We start from the raw sequence: 23522 nt of genomic DNA, 5'->3' as shown, positions 1-23522 counted from the left end.
ACCTGTCCCCCACCCTTTGGGCCTTCCCGCCTACATCCCTCACTTCAAGATAACAGAACAAAGGACAGGAATGCGACAGGAATGCGGGAAAGCTGAATGTAGACCTTAGCTATAAAAGAGGGAAGACCGCCCCCTTCCATGGATTCCACCTCTTGGGTCCCCTTCTTCCTCCAGGGAGAAGTCTTTTCTGCTGTCCTTTAATAAAGCTTCAACTTTCCACTCAAACTTGCCTCAGCGTGCTTCTCTGGTGTTACTTCAGCATTGGGGACATATTGGTAACAATATGCTTAGGCCTCATCTCGGCAACTTAAGCTTTGCAAGGGCAAAGAGTAAGTCTTATTCTTTGACTTCACACCATACCAGGGTAAGTTAACAGACGTTTAAGTAATGAAGAAAAATTGGCATTTTGGGGGAAGGTTCTTAAAGATGGTAAAGTAGAGAAAGGGCACTTGTGCATTAAAACCTGCCCGCCAAAGCCAAAACCAGCTGCTGTTTCAAAGCCTGGGCGGACGGTCCCTTCATCTGTCTGTCCTTTTAAAGGGGCGTGTGAGGAACCCAACAGCGCGGCTTCCATTGGTGGAGGAGCGCGCCGGCGAGCGGTAGACCGCAGAGGGCGCGGGCTACGTCGGGAGCACAGTCCTCAAGCCGCCAGAGGGAGCCCTGCCGCGCGCTGTGCCGCCAGCAGCTGGGCCCGCGCGCCCGCCCGCCCGCCCCGCCGCCACGCCCGCCGCAGGCCTGGGGCCAGTCACCCGGGGGTCAGAGTCCCGCAGCCGTTCGCGCCCCGCCCCTCTCCGCCGTGGGACGAGTAACGGTTACGAAGCACTTTTCTCCGCCACGATTTCTGCTTAGTCATTGTCTTCCAGGAAACAGCTTCCACAGTTTAGAGTCAACTCTCCGCCGGCGGCGGCAGACGCCAGAGACGCAGCAGCCGGAGCCGCAGCCTCAGCGCCTCCCTCCCGGGCCGCCGCTCCGCCGCCGTCCGGCCTCCTCCAGCCGGAGCGCACATCGGGCTCCCGCCACGCGGGTCAAAAGCCTCGCGCTCGTCCCTGCGGCCTCGGGAACCGCGTCCTACGAGATAGCCGCCTTCCCGCCCGCCCCGTCACCTCCTGGCTCCTCGGGCAGCCGCTTCCATGGGCACCGACAGCCGCGCGGCCGGGGCGCTCCTGGCGCGGGCCCGCACCCTGCACCTGCAGACCGGGAACCTGCTGAACTGGGGCCGCCTGCGGAAGAAGTGCCCTTCCACGCACAGCGAGGAGGTGAGGGCCGGCGAGCAGCGTCCGCGCAGACCCAGGTTCTGGGGCAGGCCGCGGGCCAGGGCAGGTGCGGGAGGGCGCGCCTGGGCGCTGAGGGGCGGGTGGGGCGGGGCGGCAGACTGCGGCCGGGGTCTGTGCAACCTCGCATCCGGACCTGCCGCCTGGGACCGAGCGTCCTAAAAACTCAGCAGGTGCAACTGCACAGAGTGCAGCCTCTGTCACGGCGGATAGCAGAACTCTGAGACGCACTGGATCCCTCTCCCTGGCAGGGGAGTCGGGGAGCGCCAGAACGTGGCTGGGTGCCTCTCTCCATCTCTTGCTCCCTTCCCCATCCTTTCCTTTCGAAAGGAATATTCCAAAGATTAACCTTTGGTAAATGATAGTATTCACAATGCGCTTAACTTTGGTCATGTTGATATTATTGCTGTGAAGCAAATGACGAAACCCTCAAATTTGGTTTGGGCGTAGATATGTCTTTTTTTCTTACTGGAAGTTTATCGGCCGCATTTTATTTTCCCGAAGACTGATCACCAGTTAGTTGGAGGTGGCAGATGTTAATCTGGAAGTATGCACTTGTTACCCCTTTGTTGCTGATTGTTCCTGAGCCAGTGAGTAGTCATCCATTCACTGCACAGGTAATTGGAGGCACGGAATAATTTTAGTACTTGAAAAATTCCCAATGGATATGTGCGATTATGATGTGTTGGTTAAACGTAAGAATAATAAACAATTACTTTAGGAGCTGTGTGACTTTTAGAAAGTAGTTTTGAAGTTGGGTGCTACCTTCCTCATGAGGTTGTTGTGAGAATTAAGAGATTATATATGAAAATGCTCCAAATAACCTGGTTCCATCAGAACGAGAATCTTGATTAAAAGAACCGGTAGCCTAAACTGTCAGGTTATGACGTTATCAGCTGTTCAGAGTCAGTTTTAGCTATGTTTATATGAGAGCTGTTGTCCACAGACCATACGGGAAGTAGCAGTTGGTGTGTGTGGGGAACCAGCACCCTTCAGGAGGTGAGAACTCTTGGTTGTCACTTTAATATGCACCAGAATTCCTACCCTATTCTGTGTTTGGGTTCCAGCTTTGTTTAAACCACCCACTTTGACTCTTTCTCTGAAAGATAAGTATTTCTATATTTGGTACATAAAGCCTTAATTTCTTTCAGCACTGATGACCAATGTAGTTGAAAGTTCTGCATGTATTTTGACAATATTGGGTGAGATTTTCTCTCATTGTAACACATCGTAGAGTAGTGGCTTTCAAAGTTGTTTACTCCAAATAGTAAGAAATGTATTTTACTCATGCATTCATAATTTTATATTTATATGTGTGTATCAATATATCTGAAACAGAGATCTCACAAAAAGATGTTAACCTTTGTATACTGAGCCATCTCAATTTTTTTCTATCCTGTTTTTAATTTTTTTTTAACACAATGCTGGGAATGGAACTCAGGGTCTCACACATGCTATGCAAGGGCTCCACCACTGAATTACACTGGGACAGTGTGCGCTGATGCACGCCGTTTTCTGAAAAACATTGTTCAGAAGATTAATTCTGGTCTGTAGTTTTTTGTTTAGGGTGCCTTGTCAGAGTAGGACAAAACTAAAGACCCTAGGATATTTGAGGAAAACTTGAAGAAATAGCAGCATATTGTAGGGAAACTATAACAGTTTAATTAGAATAGGATAGGCATGTTTTATTTCTATGTAAAGAATTTTACATAGAGAGCTCCAAATTGGGATGTTCCACTTGAAACAGCTCAACCTCATTGAAGAGATTAAAGAAAGTGAAAAAAAAATCATTATTGAAAATTTATACATCTGGTAGTATTCAGTTCTTTTTTGGGGGGGTGGGGGGAATACCAGGGATTGAACTCAGGAGCATTCAACCACTGAGCCACATCCCCATCCCTATTTTTGTTGTATTTTATTTAGAGACAGGGTCTCACTGAGTTGCTTAGTGCCTCACTTTTGCAGAGGTTGGCTTTGATCCTCCTGTCTTAGTCTCCCTAGCCTCTGGGATTACAGGCATGTACCACCGGGCTGGTTGAGTGTTCAATTCTTAAAAGATCTTTTCAAGTTCTAATGCTTTTTTGATTCTTTGATCTTTTCACATATTTTTGTGTTTCACTAGTGTTTTATGAAATCAAATATTTAAAAATTATTTATTTATGACAGTGCTGAATATTGAAACTAGGTTCAAATATTGTTTTTAAATAAATCTTTATAAGATTGTGTTGTCTTTTTTTTGTTGTTGAGTATTTGATCAATTTAATTGTGGTATTTTTAAAATTCTTAAGCCATTCCAGATCTAATATAGACTACATTGTGATCATATTTATCTTTAGTGATACTGTATATGTGATGATGAAGAAAGCAGTAAACAAAAAGGTATAAGGTTAATATTCAGTCACTATAGATAGCATGTAACTTACAAGATTAAAAATCATTCAGTTTGTGATATAGTCAATGAATTCCTTATATAACTTTAGACTTTGCTACAGTTTATCCTGAACTTTGCAGAAACCAAGATTAATTAAAGAGATGGTTTCAGAAAAGGGGTAAATACTCTGAAAATATACTTATCTTTCTGAATTGAAGAATTAATCAGGAAAGTCTTGTATGTAAATGAATCATTCTTCCAAAGAAAAATTTCTTAGACTTCTCCCACAATTTGAACCAAAGCAGTCCTGATAAAATTGTTGACTTTATCAGTCCTGCTTCCTCATCAGTTACTGATTTATCTGGAAAGATTATACTAATTTTTATCTACTGATCTCAATTTTGTTAGAAATAAATTTTGCCTAAAGATATAGACCTGGTAACTTAAATTTAAGTAAGTTATTATGGATAGCATATAAATTATTGTTGTGGGTTGTAAATCCTAACATAAGTGGTTGTATACCCTTAAATTAATAACCAGTTTTCCCTTGTGATTATTAATATTAAGAAGTGGTAAAGTGCTTGTGTCAGTTTTCATCATAAGCAATTATTGTTTAGAAGTTTACTCTCTATTGTCCCTGTTCAGAAAGTGCTTTTGCAGTTCAGGGACTTGCTCTCATTGCTCATTTCTTTTTTTGTTGATTGCCTAAAGAAGGTAAAGTACTGTAACCTTTGTTATCTTTTAAGATGGTGATTTCAAACTGCTGGTGTTAGTTTAGTGAGTCATAGAACATCATATTTTTTTCTGATTAAAAGACTAAAAGCCGCTAGAGTACTGGCATGTAGTGACCATAAATATTGTTTTGTGAATTTTTTGTTCCTTCATATGAAGCTAAGTCTTCTTTCACTCATTAAGTGAATATACACCTTACTTTGGGCTACTGTCAAGTAAGTTTGAAACACATTGACATAAGAGACATAAATGGAATAAACTCCTTAATGAATTTACAGCATGCTCTTGTGGATAGCATATTGGATAAATAATGTTTATCCAAAAAAAAAAACATTGAAAACAAGTTAGATGTGTACTGAGGTGTTAGGAAATGACTCATGGACTATCATTATTATGCACGTTGACTTTTTTAAGGTACAGCTGTCCTCTGATTCTCAGACTTCAGGGTACATAGTAATTAGTTGGAATGCCTGTTAAAATGGAAATCCTGGCTGTACTTGGAGAGTGTTCATCAGGTCTAGGATTGAGCGAGAGTTTGAGTCTTTAATAAACACCACAGGGATTCTGATGTAGGAGTTCCTCTGGCCACACTTATTCTGTTGCTTGTCTTCAAGGAATGTAGCATAATGGTTAATAAGAATTTTAGTGTCTCTGGCTTAAATCCAAGTTCCTCTATTTATAACCTTATTCTTGAAATCATTTTTTGTTTCTTTATGAATGTGTGTAAGTTTAAAGTTTTATTGGTACATAAACAGTGTAAAAATAATTAGACTAATGCTTTGGGTTAAGAATGTTTGAGAATTAAGAGTAGAATAAAAACAGGTCTGAATTTATCTGTTGAAGGAAACAAAAACCTATAGAATTAAGGGTTTGTATGATAAATCCTATTGATGTCTTTTTTTTTTCCCCTGCTTAATTTACCAAACTATGCATTCTTGTTTATAGATGTAAGGGGAGTGAATAGAGATTGATTAACAGTTTAAAAATGCATTCCTTTTGCAGCTTCGAGATTGTATCCAAAAGACCTTGAATGAGTGGAGTTCCCAAATCAGCCCAGATTTGGTCAGGGTAAGTGGAAAGTGACTGCAGAAATCCTGCAGGTCAAAAGGGAAGTGAATGAAGTAAGCAGGAAGTTAACTTCCTAAGTTTGGGGAGAGAAGTCAAAAAGTCAATGAGCCATCAAACCCTTTGTGGCTGAGTTGCTGAGATGGCAATCTGATTCAGTTGAATTAAGCATAATCTGAACTCTGTAGGCAACTCTTCAACCTAGACAAGATGATGGGATTCTCATGCTTAATTCCCACTAGTTTCCTCACCAGCAGTGCTTTGTTCCTATTGATATTGGTCTAGTAGATGAATGATTATCAGGCAGCTTTGATTGGTAGATTACTTAGAATATCTGATATCCACTTCAATGATATAGTCCCTAGAAATAATTTCTATCGTGAAACAATAAGGAACAATATTTCATTAAATGTCAGTATGTGATTATTATTGTAAATGTTAATGTAAAAAGTACCTGTCTGTGGGGCTGGGGATGTGGCTCAAGCGGTAGTGCGCTCGCCTGGCATGCGTGCGGCCCGGGTTCGATCCTCAGCACCACATACAAACAAAGATGTTGTGTCCGCCGAAAACTAAAAAAAAAATAAATATTAAAAAAAAAAAAAGTACCTGTCTGTAACCATCCTAAATCCAGACCATTTTAAAAGTGTGAAAGAGGACATGTGCTGGAAACACTTGTTCCCTTGTGCATAGTGCAGATTTATAACCCTATAGCTACTATGCAGATATTGATTAATGTCTTTGATTTCTGCTTCTCTGAAATGACCATTTACCGTATGTATGCATGGCTTGTAACTGGACTCTTGGTATGTACTAGGTTTTGTAATGTGTTTTTCAATCATGGGAAAGGCCTCACTGTTTTGTTAAATCTTGTTTGGTAAATGAATGTTTCTTACTGATATGTACTAACATTTTTATCATTATCCTTACAAATTATTCGTTTTAATGCATTAGAATGGGCCATGCTTTTTAAAAAAAAAATTGCAGTCAAGGAAAAAATTATTTAAAAAATGTTTGTGATTACAAGACTAAACATACTATTGTCATGTGATACAGCAGTTTTGCTCTTTGGTGTCTGTCATAAGGAGTTGAAAGTTTTTGTCCATGAAAATTTCTGCATACAGATATATGTATGGCAGCTTTATTCATAATTGCTAAATTTAGAAGCAACCAAACATCCTTCAGTAGATGTACATAAAGTTTGGTATATCCAGACAATAGAATATTGTTTCTTTGCTGTCAAGCCACAAAAAGACATGGAAGAATCTTAAATGCATATTAACCAAGTGAAAAAAAGTCAAATGTGAAAAGGCCACATACTGTGTAATCTCGCCTATTTAATGTTCTAGAAAAAGCAAAACCATGGAGATAGTATGAAGATCAGTGGTTGCTGGGCTCACAAGGAAGGGAGGGATGAATAAGTGGAGCACAGAAGATTTTTTTTCTTTAGTACAAAGGGTTTTTATGGCAGTAATCTCATAATGGTGGATACATTGTTGTTGTACATTTGCCCAAATCCATGGAATGCTTAATACTAAGAGTGAACCCGTTTGATGTGTCAGTGTAAGCTTATCAAGTGTAATAAATGTACCATCTGATGGGGATGTTGATAATGGGGAAGGCAATACATGTGTGGATGCAGGAGGTAAATGAGAAATCTTTGTATCTTCTGCTCAGTATTTCTGTGAATCTAAAACTACTCTAAAAAATACTTTCAAAAATCACCTACATTCCTCACAGGTTTAACTTGAATGACATTAAAATTTTTTAAGAAAAGTTTTTTTAAAGTTTGTGATTGTAGAAAGTTTTTAACATTTTGTTAAAAACATGTAAAGTTTTTAACATAATATTCAGAAGAATTGTTGATTTTTCATTTGTTTCTTTTTTCTTTTTTTAGCTACTGGGGATTAAACTCAGGGCCACTTGATCACTGAGCCACATCCCCAACCCAATTTTTTTTTTTTTTTTTGTATTTTATTTAGAGACATGGTCTTGCCAGGTAGCTCAGAGGCACCTTGCTTTTTTGCTGAAGCTGGCTTTGAACTTGCAGTCCTCCTGCCTGAGCCTCCCATGCCTCTGAGATTACAGGCGTGCTCCACCATGCCCAGCTCATTGGTTTCTTTTTAAGTAAAATTTATGTATTATATCTAGTGGTTGTTAACTCCTCATGTACTCCTCTCCTGCTTGATTATTTTTTTAGAAAGAAGTTTTGGTCATGCATTCTTCTAAATACTGAATGAAAATGAGATACTTTTCTCCAGAAAACATACACACATACACATAGCATTTTATCTTTATGTCCAGGCTCTACAACCTTTGAGAAGCCCATGTAGACCTCAAGTAAACAATCCTATTGTCTTAAGCCATTCTGAGCCAAAAAAAAAATGTCGGAGGCATCACAATACTTGACTTCAAATTATACTACAAAGGTTGGTAACAAAAACTGCATTGTACTGACACACAGACACCTAAGCCAGTGGAAAGGAATAGAAGACACAGAGACAAACCCACAAAGGTACTGATCCTTGAGAAAGGCACTAAAAACCGTACGTTGGAGAAAAAAACAGCCTTTTTAACAAATGGTGCTGGGAAAATCGTTGATGAAACTAGATCCCTCTCAACCCTGCACAAAAGTCCATATAAAATGGATCAAAAGCCTGTGAATTAGACCAGAAACTTTGCAACTGCTGTAAGAAAATGTAGGATCAACATTGCAACATAAAAGTATAAGCAGTGACTTCCTCAATGGGACTCCTAAAGCTCAAGGAATAATAACAAGAATTAATAAATTGATGACATCACATTAAAAAGCTCTTCTGCACAGGAAAGGCACCAAGAATATGAAGAGAGAATGTATAAAATGTGAGAAAATTTTTGCTAGTTTCTCTTTTGACAAAGGATTAATATCCAGAAGATATAAAGAACTCAAAAAAACTTAACATAGATACACATAGATTCAACCAATAAATAGGCAAGTGAAATTTTTCCTTCTCAAAGGAAAAATAAAAATGGCCAACCAGTTTAAGAAAGTGTTCAACATTCTTAGCAATTAGGGAAATGCAAATCAAAACTACACTGAGATTTTTATCTTACTCCAGTTAGAATAGCAGCCATCAAAAATATCAGTAATAACAAATGCTTGAGAGGGCTATTCCATTTCTCAATGTTTATCCTAAAGAATTAAAGTCACTATACTGTACTGTTATAGCATAACCATGTTTATAGCAGCCCAGTTCACAGTAGCCAAATTATGGAACCAATTACCTAAGGTAACTGTCAGTGGATGAATGGATAAAGAAAATGTACATATAAAAACGTAAGCTGGGTGCAGTGGCACATGCCTGTAATCCATGCTGCTCGGGAAACTGAGGCAGGAAGATTGCGAGTTCAAAGCCAGCCTCAGCAAAAGCAATGTGTTAAGCAACTCAGTGAAACCCTGTCTCTAAATAAAATACAAAATAGGGCTGGGGATGTGACTCAATGGTGGAGTGCCCCTGAGTTCAATACCCAATACCCCACCCCCAAAAAAGTAGTTTTAGTCAGCCATAAACAAGAATGAAATTTTGTCTTTTACAGGAAAATGGATGGAACTTGAGAGCATCATATTAAACGAAGTAAGCCAAATTCAGAAAGTGCAGGGTTATACGTTTTCCCTCACATGTAACTCAAGAGAAAAGGGAGGGGAAAAGTTGGGGAAATCTCATGATAATAGAAGGGAAACCAGCAGAGTAGAGAAAGAAGACTAGGGAGAGGAAATAGGGGAGAGAAATGGGAAGTTCTTGTTATATTAGGTGTGTATGTAACAAATGAATCCCACTATTATGTGTAATTTTAACGCACCAATAAAATCCTGTTGTCTTACTGGTTATCTTCTAAAGGGTTTAATGAACAATAGGAAAATTTATGATTAATCAGAAACACTAATTTTATATTCATTATAAATATTGTGTTCATTTTAGGAGTTTCCAGATGTCTTGGAGTGTACTGTATCTCATGCAGTAGAAAAGATAAATCCTGATGAAAGAGAAGAAATGAAAGTTTCTGGTAAAGTTCTTTACAACTTTACAATTCAATTTATTATATAATGGAAGGAAGGGATAGTAAGCTTTTGTTAGGTATGGGAATAAGCCTTCCTTTACTGTGGGTCATGAGCACTTTCATCACTAAGTGTGGAAAATATAAAAATTCCTTTTTAAACATAATGTTAATGTCAACTTTTTTTTTTTTTTTGGCAGGGGTGGTGGTGGGGTGGTGTACCAGGAATTTAACCCAGGGGCGTTAACCACTGAGTCACATCCCCAGCCCTTTTTTATTCCCCAGCTGCTGGGATTATTCCCAGCTTTAATGTCAACTCTTAAGAAGGAGTTATTGGAAGTCAGTGCTGGTTACTTCAGTGGAGTCAAGAGTATAAGTTTGACTTCCTGTTCTTCATGATGTTCTTATGTAATTTACCTGTGTTCAGATCAGTAAAAAGATTAGGGTGGAAGAAATGGAAAGGATAAAGGGAAGGCTTAGGAGCAGTGTCTACCCAAAGCATAAACCCTCCCTTCCTGGGGGACGATAGTAAATAATGACTGACTTCACCAGAAAGTGTATAAAGAAGTCTGGGCAACAAGAAAACACATATCCATTCAACATTTGTAGTGACTAATACATCCCAGAAATTTAAATGTACTGTTCTGTCCTTAGCTTATAGTCATTAAAAGCTTGAGCTTGGGGCTGGGGATGTGGCTCAAGCGGTAGCACGCTCGCCTGGAATGCGTGCGGCCCAGGTTCGATCCTTAGCACCACATACAAACAAAGATGTTGTGTCCACCAAAAACTAAAAAATAAATATTAAAAAATTCTCTCTCTCTCTCTAAAAAAAAAAAAAAAAGCTTGAGCGAGCTAGTCCAGATTGAGATTCTTGGGTTTGTAGATTACTGTCCAGTATAATCGTGGTCTAACAAAGTATTTAATCTGAGCTTCAGTTTCCTCATCCATAAAATAACGATGCAGTTATTTCACAGGCTTCTGTATACATTGGATGAAATAACTAAGAAAGTACATAGCATAGTGCTTGCTACAAAATGCATGCTATATATCTGTTTTTAATTACCATGTTATTGTGGTCATTGCTAAGTATTATTATTATTAAGATCCACACGTATGATGAGATAGAGCATTGTCTTTTGATTCTAATAATACTGACTACTATTTATTGAGTCTTGATTTATACCAGGCACTGTAATTGTCACTTAAGTGCTGTATTTTCTTATATAATTATCAAATCAAACCTACAAGTTAGATCTATTATTCTCATTGTACTAGATAGTCAATAAATTGAATAACTTGAAAGTTATTATACAACTGGATATAGAGGGTTGTACCTACAGTCCCAGCTACTTGGAAGGCTGAGACAGGAAGATTATTTGAACCCAAGAGTTTGAGACCAGCCTGGGCAACATATCAAGATCCTACTTTTTAAAAAAGAATGTAAAGAAAAGAAAGTTGTTATAGAGTAAATGGTTAAACCAGGAGTTCATTCAGGTATGCCCAACTCCAAAATCCATTTCTTTCTGTTAATTTAACATTGCTATTTGTGTAGGAATAGAAGTAAAAACATCATACTTTGTGTCGTTAATTATAATTCATGATGTAGATTTATTTTGGATTTTTTACAGGTTGTCCTCAGTTCCTATAGGGCATGAAATATTTGATAGATATCAAAATCCTCCCCATATGAGGAACTTTCTTCTTTCTACCTCTCTAAAAATGCCTCATCTTTCAAAAACAGGAGGCCATTTCATGAATCAAGGGAGAGTGATGGAGAGGATTTTCATAGAGTGTAATTATGGGATCTAGTATCCAAAATGCTTGAGACCAAAAGTGTGTCAGATTTCAGTTTTTCAGATTTTGGAATATTTGCATAGACTTTGCATGTTGAGAATCCTATATTATTAGGGGAGAAACTCTTCAGTGTTGGTGTTCTGGTAAACTGGGCCACATCTTTTCTATAGTAGAAAGTAAGTAAAATAGAATAAGACTCAACAGGAAACATCAGATCTTTTGACTGAATCACATTTCTAACAATTCATTCTTGGGAAATGATTCAGTATAAAGTGGAACGAAGAGGCTGGGGCTGAAGCTCAGTGATAGAGCGCTTGCCTCTCACATGTGAAACACTGGGTTTGATCCTCAGCACCACATAAAAATAAATAAATAGGGATATTGAGTCCCTTCACAACCAAAATAATACTTTTTAAAAATATTTTTAAAAAATTAAAGTTGAACAAAGAGTTCAAAGATGGTTGTTTTAGTATTTTATGTGATAACAGAAAGCTGGAACTACTACAGGAATATTACTCACCTAAATGTTCAATAAGCAGGAACTCATTTAATGAACTATACCCTATCAGAATTATAGATAATGTTCATGTATAAAAATCGAGTATCTAAAATTGTACATTAAACACAGAGTACACAAAAATATAAATAGTAATTGCTTTGAGTAATGAGATTCTTGGCTATCTTTGGTCTTTCTAGTTTTATAGATTGTTTTCATTTCTAGAGTAAGCATATTACTATTATAAAAATTTTTAAATAACTAAATATGCATAGAAATTTATTCAAAATATTACCTAAAGGAAAACCAACAGAAGTAGAAAAAAATATATCTTCATATGACCAAAGCTGCTGGTAGTATCTGAAAATGAAAAGGATTCTATTGATAAGGTAGAATTGTGAATTTTTCCCTTCAATTTTGTCATTTTAACAGCTTTAATTTAGTCTTTTTATAGATTATAGTTTATTGGATGTAATATGCTGTATTTTTAATTCATAAAAATATATATTTTAAGTAATATAAGCTCCTGTGTCTGACCTGCCTTCTAATAATTGCTTTTAATTTCAATAAGTTTTTCACAACTAAGTATATAATTAAAAAGTTACAGTGGATATAAACTTTTATGTCTTAAAAACTATAAAATTATGTGACTAGGAAACGAAAAATTATTAAGGATTATCTGTCATGTTAATACTACATAGTAAGACGTACACCTAAATATAATAATCAGTTTGTTGGTTTTTTTTACTCAGCAAAACTGTTCATTGTAGGATCAAATTCTTCATCATCAACTAGGAATGCAATTGACATGGGTAAGCAAAAATTTAACTTTCTTAATAGTGAACTTTAAATTACTTTAGTTTTATTAGTTATAACTTGGATTCAAATCTAGACTGAAGAAAGGACATGTGCAAATTGTAATTTTACCTTTTAAAGTGATAATTTCTTAAGGCCTCTATAGAATTATATTGACTTATATATATTCATGTTTTGATATAGAAGAAAACTGTAAAAGATATAGCTAATTCTGACTTAATTAGCTAATTATTGACTATTGATTATTAAATGTTGACTAATAAATGTTGCTTAGGTATAGACATTCTCCTTAATCATGTTATTAGCTCTTTTATACTATAAATATTAAAATCAAAGACAACAACTAAAAATAAGTATCTTATGTCTATTTTTGGCACTTGGTTAAATGATTATAGTATTACAGTTATTAAATACTTTAAAAGCATTCTTTCAGCATTTATATATGTTGCAAAGTTAAATAATTGGCCTTTTCATATAAGTGTAGAGTGAATATAGTCATTTAAAATAAGCTCTTAAGTTCTTTTTATATAAATTAAGAAATTATCTACCTTTGTAAAGGTAGTCTTAGTTTTCAGTTTCAGGCTGATTCTTGCTGTGACTACTAGTCACAGAATAAGGTCATAATTCTTATGATCATCCATATGAGATACTAGTAAACAGGTAGAATTAGAGAAGAAAATTGTATGAAGATAAGATAAGGAAACCGCCAAAAAGTCTTGGGGCCTGAAAAACAAAAGGGAAGCCTGTTCTCCAGAAAGAGGAGCCTATAGTAGCTTTGAGCTCCCTAGAAAGAAAGCAGGTCAGAGAAACCCACTGGTATGCCACAAAGAGATGGCATACAGAAGATGGAAATATTCTAAATGACAGGTAAACTGAAGTAATCTGTTATATGGAAAATTAGTGAATGATATGAATAGAATTCAGTGGGATATTTTGAGCACATTAATAATTCTTGTTTTTATTATGTAGCAGACATTGATCCTTTTTGTGTTTTTCTTCCCATCAGCCTGTTCAGTCCTTGGAGTTGCACAACTGGATTCTGTGATCATTGCGTCACCTCCTATTGAAGATGGAGTTAATCTTTCCTTGGAGCATTTACAGCCTTATTGGGAGGAATTAGAAAACTTAGTTCAAAGCAAGAAGATTGTTGCTATAGGTACCTCGGATCTAGATAAAACACAGTTGGAGCAGCTCTATCAGTGGGCACAGGTAAAGGATGGCCAAATCCTGTGCACTCTGGGGAGGAATCTACTGTTTCTAGCCTTTGCTGCTTACTTTTAAGCACAAGGCACATAATGCACACTTACTAAATGGTACCTACTCCAAGTATGGGAGCTTTGAGGCAGGCTTTATCTAAAGCCTTGAGGGTTTGGGGTTTTTAGAATATATGTCAACTTGAACTAAATATTCTTTTTAAAACGAGTGATAGAAACACTAGAAAATATGTGTTGAAGCTTTAATTGCAAGCTGATTATGCTGTTTCTTTCAGTTTTACATATGTGATGAAAATGTTACATTTTTCTTTAGATATAATGAGAGATTGTGGCTCTAATTTCCTAAGTAAGGGAATATTATATGTAACAAATATTTTGCTGACTATTACTTAAAGATGTATAGGACTCTGTTTATACAGCTTGATATGTCAATAATTAATCATCCCTACTCTTTCATCTAATTACCTGCAAAATTGTGAGGGAAGTTACTGTTTAACCTTTTACTCTTTTATAATTTTCTCTATTTCTCTTATTCTCTATTCAAATATTCAGCCTTCTTTCAGAACTTTCAGTTTCTTGTGGGCAGAAAAACCCTGGATAAATTATTGTACCTTCTCCTTTAGATTTAGTAGCTAGACATGGTCAAGAATCTTCTGGAGAGTCTTGGATGATCCAGAATCTATATAGAAATTAACCAGGGAAGTTATTGGAAGTTATCTAATTCTTCTCTTTCAAAATGTGCTGATTAATAGCCACATTTTATATTTTGACATTAAATGTATTTACTTGTATTTGATTCTCTACCTTTAAGACATATTTTTTCTGTTGTTGAGACAAACTTAAAATCATGTTTGTCTCCGAAGCAGATGTATCACATTACTAAATGATTCTAGCAGAGATTTTTTTAATAGTGTAGTTCTATTTTGGCTTTTTCCTCCTAGAGCTATTTTTCCTTTCCCTATTATCACTGACATGGTTTGGAAAAGCACATATGAATAAGGATATTCATGTAAAAGTATTTTACAAACTTTAAGCACTGTGAAATGTGATTTTCCCTATACTCTATAATTAAACCCTTTTATTGCTTATTTTTTTAAATACCTTTATTTTATTGATTTATTTTTATGTGGTGCTAAGGATTGAACCCAGGGCCTCGCATATGCTAGACGAGCGCTCTACCGATAAGCCACAACCCCAGCCCCCTTTATTGCTTATTGTGTTCTACTTTCTGTATTATTTTATTTAGTAAAGATATGATTTTATTTTCACTTTTAGGTAAAACCAAATAGTAACCAAGTTAATCTTGCTTCTTGCTGCGTGATGCCACCTGATTTAACTGCATTTGCTAAACAGTTTGACATACAGTTATTGACTCATAATGATCCAAAAGGTAAGACTGACAATTTTGATCTATAGAGATTGATCATTATCTTTTGTCTTACAAAGGCGCTTTGTTGTTGGGCTGGAGGTGTAGCTTAGTGATAGAGTACTTGCCTAGCATGTGTCAGGCCCATGGGGTTAGGCCTAGGCCCTAGCACTGCTTTAAAAAAAAGGCATTTTGTTAATATTTAATTTTAAATGTGTACAATGATAAAAGTTCTAGATAAATATTATCTGGAACTAGTCTTAATGGTTAGTTCAAAACATACATGCTTTTATTTTTTTTTATACCAATGGGGGAAAAAGTGAAGGGATCATTTCCTGAACATCTGATTTATTGAGGTTTATAAATATTAAACTACAAAGAAAAGATCTTTTAAGGCATTCTAAATAGTAAAGTATATAAGTCTTGTCTAGTACAGCAAAGATTGGACCAGAGAGCCATTTAATTAATATAATTCTCTAGAAAAAGAGGCAGATACAATTTAATTTAAAATGTAGTATCTTGGAATAGGTAATTGATCAGATATTTTATTAATCATCACTGCCAAGACATATATGTTTGGTGTTAATCAGAAACATTATTTAATTAGAATGACCTGTCTACCTTCCAAAGAATAATTTTGTGTGTATGTTTATGTATGGTACTGAGGATTGAAGCCAGGGTCTTACCTATGCTAGGCAAGTACTCTACTATTGACCGATATCCCCTATAGAATAATTTTCTATCAACATTTTACAAGATAACTAGAAAGACTGGGAAGAGAATGTTCAACATAACTTGCAAAGATAAATCTCACATAGAAGTTGTAACAAGTATTTTTGGTATAGGTGAGAAATGTTTGGTTACAAATTAATGATTTGTGAAAGTTGTAAATCTCTGTGACATTTTTACAGGGATTCTAGTTCAAAAAAAATTGAAGGAAGGGACTGGGAGTATAGCACTTGTCTAGCATACATGAGTTAATCCCCAGCACCACAAAAAGATATATTTATGTATTAGACGAAATTATATTTCACAGATGATCCCTTAGAAAAACATTTAACTTTACTTCCACGTCTAAAAAGATAATATTGTAGGTTGATTGTTCACTTTTAGAATGTTTGTGGATAGCCTATTAAGACATTCTGCCCCATTCTTATTTTTTGACTGTTTCATCAAAAGAGTTTTAATAGTTACTGTTCCTTGATTGCCAGGCATCATACTAAGTGCCTCAGAAAGATTATCTATAATCTTCACCATAGCTAAAACAAGACATTTTATTGATGAGTACATAGAGTCTCAAAGTTTTAAGAAAGTAGCCAAGGTCACTCACCTGGCATAGGGTGAAGTTTGAACCTGGACCTAGGTTCTAGATGAAATTGGAGAATTTGTCTGTTATCCTGTTTTGAAACACTGCTATCTCTGATTTGAAACATCATTATTGTAGTATTTCAGTCTGAAACTTTACTTTGTTATCTGTTTCATTTAAATGATATCAGAGTAACTGTAGTGACTTTGCCTGCTCACTCCAATAAAACTTTCACAAACAAGTTAAATACATTCTTTTTTTAATGTATTTTTTTAGTTGTAGCCACCTACAATACCTTTATTTTATTTTATTTTTTTATGTGATGCTGAGGATCAAACCTAGTGCCTCCCACGTGCCAGGTGAGCGCTCTACCAATGAGCCACAGCCACAGCCCAAATACATCTTTTTTAAAAAGTCACTTTGATGAAAAGTAACAAAGAATTGTTGTGTTGCTTTATTCTGAAATATAAGCCATTTAAACTTTAACTTTCTATACATTGTTAGATCCTTGCTTTCAAGGGTTACTGATCATAGTTGTTGTTGCCAACAGCTGATGATTAACCTATACACCCTTCATGTACTAAATGTTGTGTGCTAATTTGTCATTAGTATGGCAAAATACATCATGAGATAGATTTAATTTAATCTTTTTTATGTTCTTGTGTTACTGATAAAATTTGATACATGGTTATCTTTTTTATTCCAAATCTGCTTAAAATTTATAGGGTGTTCCTGCATATACCATTAATGAATCTTTAGACTTTCTGATCTATATTGAAGCAGTTCTTCACTTGATTTGTTCTGTTTACTACTTGTAAAGAGTTAATGTAGTTGAATTAATTTTGAAAGTATATAGTTCAGTTAGTGAGTAGCAGAGTTCTCTAATTTTGTGTCAGATTTTCTAAGTAACCAAATCATAAAACACTGAACTCTGTTTGCCATCTGAAATACAATTCTGTTTTTTAAGTTCCCTGAAGTCTACCTGTGTTCTAAAATTACCCTTATTCCTCGGGATGGGTTTATTTTTCACTACCCTGTACCCTAAAAGTTATAGTAATAGTTTAACCACAGTTAGGGTAAAATTGTGAAGCAGGTGATCCTGACTTTGGAACTTTCCCCCTTTTATTTGCTTTACCACTTCACCCATTGCCATTAAATCTATGTTATGCCTCATTCCCTCAGGGTCCTTCTCTTATTAGACATCTGATACATAATTCCATATTATTGTTACTTTTCCCAGGAGACATTTATATTTTATTAATGGAAACTACTTACTAACTGTGACCTCTCACTGTTTCAGTTTCCCCCCCAAAAGGGAGATAATAGTATCTAACACATAGGGTTATATGGATTAAATGAGCTCAAACATGGAAGATACTCAGAAAAGTGCCCACAACATGAAAATAGCTAACATTTACTTAGAATTTACTATTATACTAACATTTACTTAGAGTTTACTATTATATATAGAGTTTACTATATATGAAGTGTCAACAGCAGTTCATTTGGGGTAGTTGGATCTGTTAGCACTCCCAAATCATACAGTGTAGATAGTCACTTCATCTTTATCTATATGGTTGCTTCTGACCCCTGTGATCTTTCCATCTGTATTCAACAGACATTTGAGCACCTACTATGTACTCAGCACTGTTTTAGGTACTATAGGTATGTAATACTAAGACAAATTCTAGTCTTCATGGAATTCTTATTCTAATGGAAGGATACAGACAAGAAAATAAGTATTAAAATTATAAGTAGGGGTATATGCTCTAAAGAAAAGTTGGCTGAAGAAGAAAAAGAGTGTCTAAGTTGAGGTGGTTTTTTACATGGGACAGTCAGGGAGGCCTCTATTAAGATAAGAAGTGTTCTGGAAAGAGGAATAGCTGACTCAGAGACCCCAGTTTGTGAATGTGCTTGAGGCTTTCAGGATACAGCAAGGAAATTAGTGTGGCTGGAAGACAGGTAGTTAGGAGAGGAATGGGATGAGATAGTAGAGGGTTTAGATATAAGCTTGAAATGAAAATAATAAGTTCCTAGAGCCAGATGTGGTGGCGCATGCCTGTAATTCCAGAAGCTGAGGCAGGAGGATCACAGTTTCAAAGCCAGCAAGAGTAAGGCGCTAAGCAACTCAGTGAGACACTCTGTCTCTAAATAAAATACAAAATAGGCCTGGGGATGTGGCTCGGTGGTGGAGTGCCCCTGAGTTCCCCAGAACCAGAAGAAAAAGAAAATAATAAGTTTATTAATAAAATGCAAATTAAATGACTATTGGCAAAGATTTTTTTTTTTTTTTTTTTTGGTACCGAGGATTGAACTCAAGGTATTCAACCACTGGGCCACATCCCCAGCCCTATTTTGTATTTTATTTAGAGCCAGGGTCTCACTGAGTTGCTTAGTGCCACACCATTGCTGAGGCTGGCTTTGAACTTGTGATCCTCCTGCCTCAGCCTTCAGAGCTGCTGGGATTACAAGCATGTGCCACCATGACCAGCTTTGGCAAAGATTTTTAAATGATTTTTCCACTTACACTGTAAATCATTTTTAATTTCCAATACATATGTACACAGAAAAAAAGTTGTGAGGAAATTGAAGGTAATAGAAATGGTATATCATTTCCAGCTAGCAGGGTTATGAGTGACCTTTCTCTTTTTTTTTTTTTCTTTTCACTTTTTTGTATGTTCTCTGTACATTAGAATTCCCCGGAAATATTAAAAAATAAAACAAAACATCCAGACTCTACACATCGGAAATTATGATACAGAGATGGGTACTTTTAAAAGAACTGCCTGGCTATTTTTAATATTCTGGTTCAGATTCATAGCACACATGAAAGAATAAGTTAAGTTTGGATGTTTCTTTTGTTGTGTTTAAATGCTTACCTACATAGTTATGTGTTTTCTGACTTCAAATTTAACTTTTTGGGGTTTTGTTTGTTGTTTTAGAACTGCTCTCTGAAGCAAGTTTCCAAGAAGCTCTTCAGGAAAGCATCCCTGACATTCAAGCACATGAGTGGGTACCACTGTGGCTGCTGCGATACTCTGTCATTGTGAAAAGTAGAGGAATTATTAAGTCCAAAGGCTACATTTTGCAAGCCAAAAGAAGGGGTTCTTAACTACAACTTAGGGTCATTATTTACCTGTGTTTTCCTTGAATATAAGATAAAATTGAGATGTATAAAAATCAATCTGTTGCCTATAAATAGTGTCATTTAGGCACATATTCTTTAGCTGTATTTGACAGAATGTTGTCTATCAACTTTTGATTACTTCTCTTGCCTCCATCAGTCCAGTCACATGAACCACTGTATTGTTTTCATTAAACTATTATTTTCTAATTGAAATTGTCTAGAAAGAAAATACTTGCAATATATTTTTCCTTTATTTTTATGAGTAATAAAAATCAAGAAAATTTGTTGTTAGATATATTTTGGCCTAGACATCAGGGTAATGTATATACATATTTTTTATTTCCCAAAAAAATCATTAATTGCCTATTACTCTATAGTATAACTAAGCAGTTTTATTATAATTGTTAAAATGAAAATACTGGAAGATATTTTTTTCCTGTCATTAGTAAAATAATTATATGTCAGATTAATTGGAGCAGTTGGAATTTACCAGTGGTGTAAATAAAATTCATTCTTCAGTATATGAATGGAAACTTAAAAAAAAAATTTATGTGTTCTTGCTTGTAGTTTAGCTATGAGATTTAACCGTATATTCTTGTGCCATATTTTCTCTTCCTATTATTTAAAAGGGCAAACCAAAGTAAACCTGAAAAGGAAACTAGAAACTGAAAATATTGTTTGGGAGCTTTGTAAAAGCATTCACTATCTCCAGATTCTTTGTAATTCTTAATCCATCCTTGGTATATTGCTCCTCATTCAAGAATATTCATTAAGTATTACACTTACCACATGCTGGGCCCTACAGGCTCTGGAGAGTGGAGGGGTGCACAGAGCTAAGGATTAAGATTCAGTTGAATAAAATGTGTGATATGTATTCCCCATTAGTAATGGACTAGGAGGGACTAAAGCCAGAAAATGCTTTTTAAAAATTCTTTAATTCAGGGCCAATATTGTCTGTTCAGACAACTTGGTTTGAGATGTGATCTTAACTATTTTATTTTATGATATTTTGGTGTTGAGAATTGAACCCAGGGCCTTACATGCTGAGCACATGATCTACCACTGAGTCACTCTCCCAGCCTAGATTTAATTAATTTAAAGCAGAACAATATAATCAAGATTATATGGTAATTTAGTGTAATTCCTCATGAGTTTAAGAATCAAAAAAATTACAAATTAAATAAGCTGTTACCTTTGATATATACTATAGCTCTCCTTAATTCCATATACTTATATCAGTAAACCAAATAGTTTGAAAAATTCTTTGAAATTTTCTACATCTCAAATTTTCTGAACTTAGGGAAATGAAGTATGGTTCCATGTTCAACAATAGAATCTTTTCCTAAGTAAGGTTTTGTGGTTTTCTGGTTAGAAAAATTAATCATTAGAATCATAACATGAAATCAACTGATTTACCTGCTAAAACTTGTTTAGACTTTGAACTTCTTAAAGACTTTTAGCTTTTATATTAATTGTATAATATTATTAGTATATAGTTAACTTCTTAATTTGAAAATATACATTTTTCGTATAGTGTAAATCTTTAAGTGGTCATTTTATTTTAAATTTGTGTAGTAAGCTGGCTGAGGTATTTTAAAGGGGAACTTGAATATCACACATTTATCATTTTTTAAAACCCATAACTTATAAAAATGGATTGTGTAAAGGGTTATTTTGAAAATGGAGGGAAAAAAGAACAACATTGTTGATAATATCCAAGCTTCATCAGGAGCTTTTTTCTTCTCTGCCCTACGCCCCAAGAAGCAAGATTGTAGATTCATTTTGTGAAGGGGATCATGTATGGAATTTTTTAATGAGTTGTTTCACTCTGTACTCTGAATTTTTGTTGCTGAATAACCTTAAAACAAACAAACAACAACAACAAAAAAACCCTGAGCTATATCCCACCCCTTTTTATTTTTTGAGACAGGGTCTTGCTAAGTTGATGAGGCTGGCCTCAAACTTAAAATCCTCCTGCCTCAGCTTCCCAAATCCCTGAGAATACAGGCACATGCCACTGTGCCTTTTTAAAAGAGATTTTTACTCTTTTAAAAGCCATAAAATGAAAAGTGATGATACTACCAAATAACTACTTAAAACCGAAAGCTAAGTTAGGAATAGTGTACATAACAGATATGTTTTCAGGGGAGATGTGAATCGTGTGACCCAAGGTAGAAAGAGTTTATATGTTTTTTTCCCAGTAAGTACAAAAGAAACTGTAGCTTGTTATTACATTTCCAAAATACCCTGGAGCCTTGAATTAACATAATGTACTGTAACTTGGAATTTGCTCCATAATACTACATTAAATTCCCATCCAAGAAATCATAAACACCAGAAGGACCTAAGTGTCTTATAAAATCTGTTTATGTGGTATAAATTCTGAAAACCACATTGTGCTAGTACATTAATATTCATTTACGGGTGGTCAGTGCTAAAACTTGAATCATAAATAATAGCTAATAATTTTTCAGTTCTCAAAAATGACTTAGACAACTGTGTGTAAAATGGAAAATAAAAAGTTATTATCTACTTTGCATGAATGATTCAAACTTTTCTATACCAGAACTAGTAAGTAGTAACTAAGGGTATCAGTTTTCAGTAATAATAGGTCTAAGACCCATTTTTTCTTTCTATAACATTTTCTTTCTAGGTTTTCCACCCAGTATCTTCAATCTTTGGGGATGTAAGCACCTGATATATGTATTGTATATTGGTGAACAATTCATCTTGCTGCCAAATGTGCATTTTGAGAAATGTGCAGCTATTTTAATAATTTAAACCATTTGTGTTCTTTGTGTATGCATACTCAAATACATCAACTTATGATTCTGAACCTATTTTTTCATCGTTAACTTTCAAATGTACCAACACATGTACCTGTCTTTTCCCCATAAACTTGGTGATGGGATATGTCAGTTTAATTTTTAAAATATATGTAACATGATTTACATTAATATTTTTATGGTTTTAGAGATATACTTAGGAAAATGTTTTAATTAGATAATTCTTTTTCTTATGTGTCTGTTGTAGTGTACTATAAAAGCAAGATATAAAGCACTGTTAGCTAAATATTTATAATAATTTTTACTTTTGCCTATATTATGAATTTAACTAAAATAAAATGTGAGTTGTATATTTTTAAATTGAGTTGTTTCAATAGTTGGAGCATCTTGGGGCAGTATACTGATTTTGAACTATTTGGATTTAAATTGAGTATGATTTGAAAATAAATTGAGTAATTTTTAATATCTAAGTCATATAAAGCTATTCATGCTTCATTCATTCAATAGATTGTTGAGTGCCTTCTATGTGCTAAGCACTGTGCAAGGTGCTACAGGTAGACACAGATGAAAAGAACACCCCTTTTTTAAAAATATTTTTTAGTGTTGGCAGACCTTTATTTTATTCATTTATTTATATGCGGTGCTGAGAATTGAACCCAGTGCTACACACATGTGAGGCAAGCACTGTACCACTGAGCCACAACCCCAGCCCCAAGACAACCCTTTTTCTTCCAGGAGTATATACAGTATATTCGCCGGCAAGTGGAGGAGATCTGTATATAAATAAAAGCAATAAAAGGCTGCATTGATTAATGACAGAAGTGGTGAAAAGGATTGGGGGACATGTGGAATGAAGTGAGGCTAGGTTGCAAAATAAGGTACAGAAATATGTTCCTAAAGAACTTAGCTTTAGGGGCTGGGATGTGGCTCAAGCGGTGGCGCGCTCGCCTGGCATGCGTGCGGCCCGGGTTCGATCCTCAGCACCACATACAAACAAAGATGTTGTGTCTGCCAAATACTGAAAAATAAATATTAAAAAATTCTCTCTCTCTCTCACTCTCTCTTTAAAAAAAAAAAAAAAAGAACTTAGCTTTAGAGTAGGTCAGAGGAGATAGTGTGATGTGGACATTGTGGGCAGAGGCCTCT

At 35.6% G+C, this 23522-nt stretch overlaps 2 protein-coding genes across 3 annotated transcripts in view; both read left to right on the top strand.

Moving 5' to 3' along the window:
* The window catches only part of Abca4 (ATP binding cassette subfamily A member 4), a 157365-nt gene extending 156556 nt beyond the window's left edge, over positions 1-809 (top strand). The window contains exon 50 of the mRNA XM_071618614.1: positions 417-809. Within this exon, the coding sequence (XP_071474715.1) occupies positions 417-809 (393 nt within the window). The remainder of the gene's footprint in view (positions 1-416) is intronic.
* On the top strand, positions 725-22839 carry Gclm (glutamate-cysteine ligase modifier subunit). 2 transcript variants are annotated; one of them, XM_071618069.1, is made up of 8 exons: positions 725-1256; positions 5377-5442; positions 9396-9480; positions 12514-12573; positions 13584-13786; positions 15067-15181; positions 19406-19472; positions 22244-22839. In XM_071618069.1, exons 1-8 carry the CDS (start codon positions 1131-1133, stop codon positions 22278-22280), a joined length of 759 nt encoding a protein of 252 aa, XP_071474170.1. In that variant the 5' UTR covers positions 725-1130; the 3' UTR covers positions 22281-22839. The 2 variants fall into 2 exon arrangements, with proteins under 2 accessions (XP_071474170.1, XP_027790960.1); XM_027935159.2 differs by having other exon boundaries at positions 729-1256; positions 19406-22839.
* Positions 22840-23522: the final 683 nt, after the last annotated feature.

The sequence above is a fragment of the Marmota flaviventris genome, chromosome 10, assembly GCF_047511675.1.
Source record: "Marmota flaviventris isolate mMarFla1 chromosome 10, mMarFla1.hap1, whole genome shotgun sequence".
Lineage (NCBI taxonomy): Eukaryota > Metazoa > Chordata > Mammalia > Rodentia > Sciuridae > Marmota > Marmota flaviventris.
Note: the sequence above shows the minus strand (reverse complement) of the source record. Positions and strands in the feature narration are given on the sequence as shown.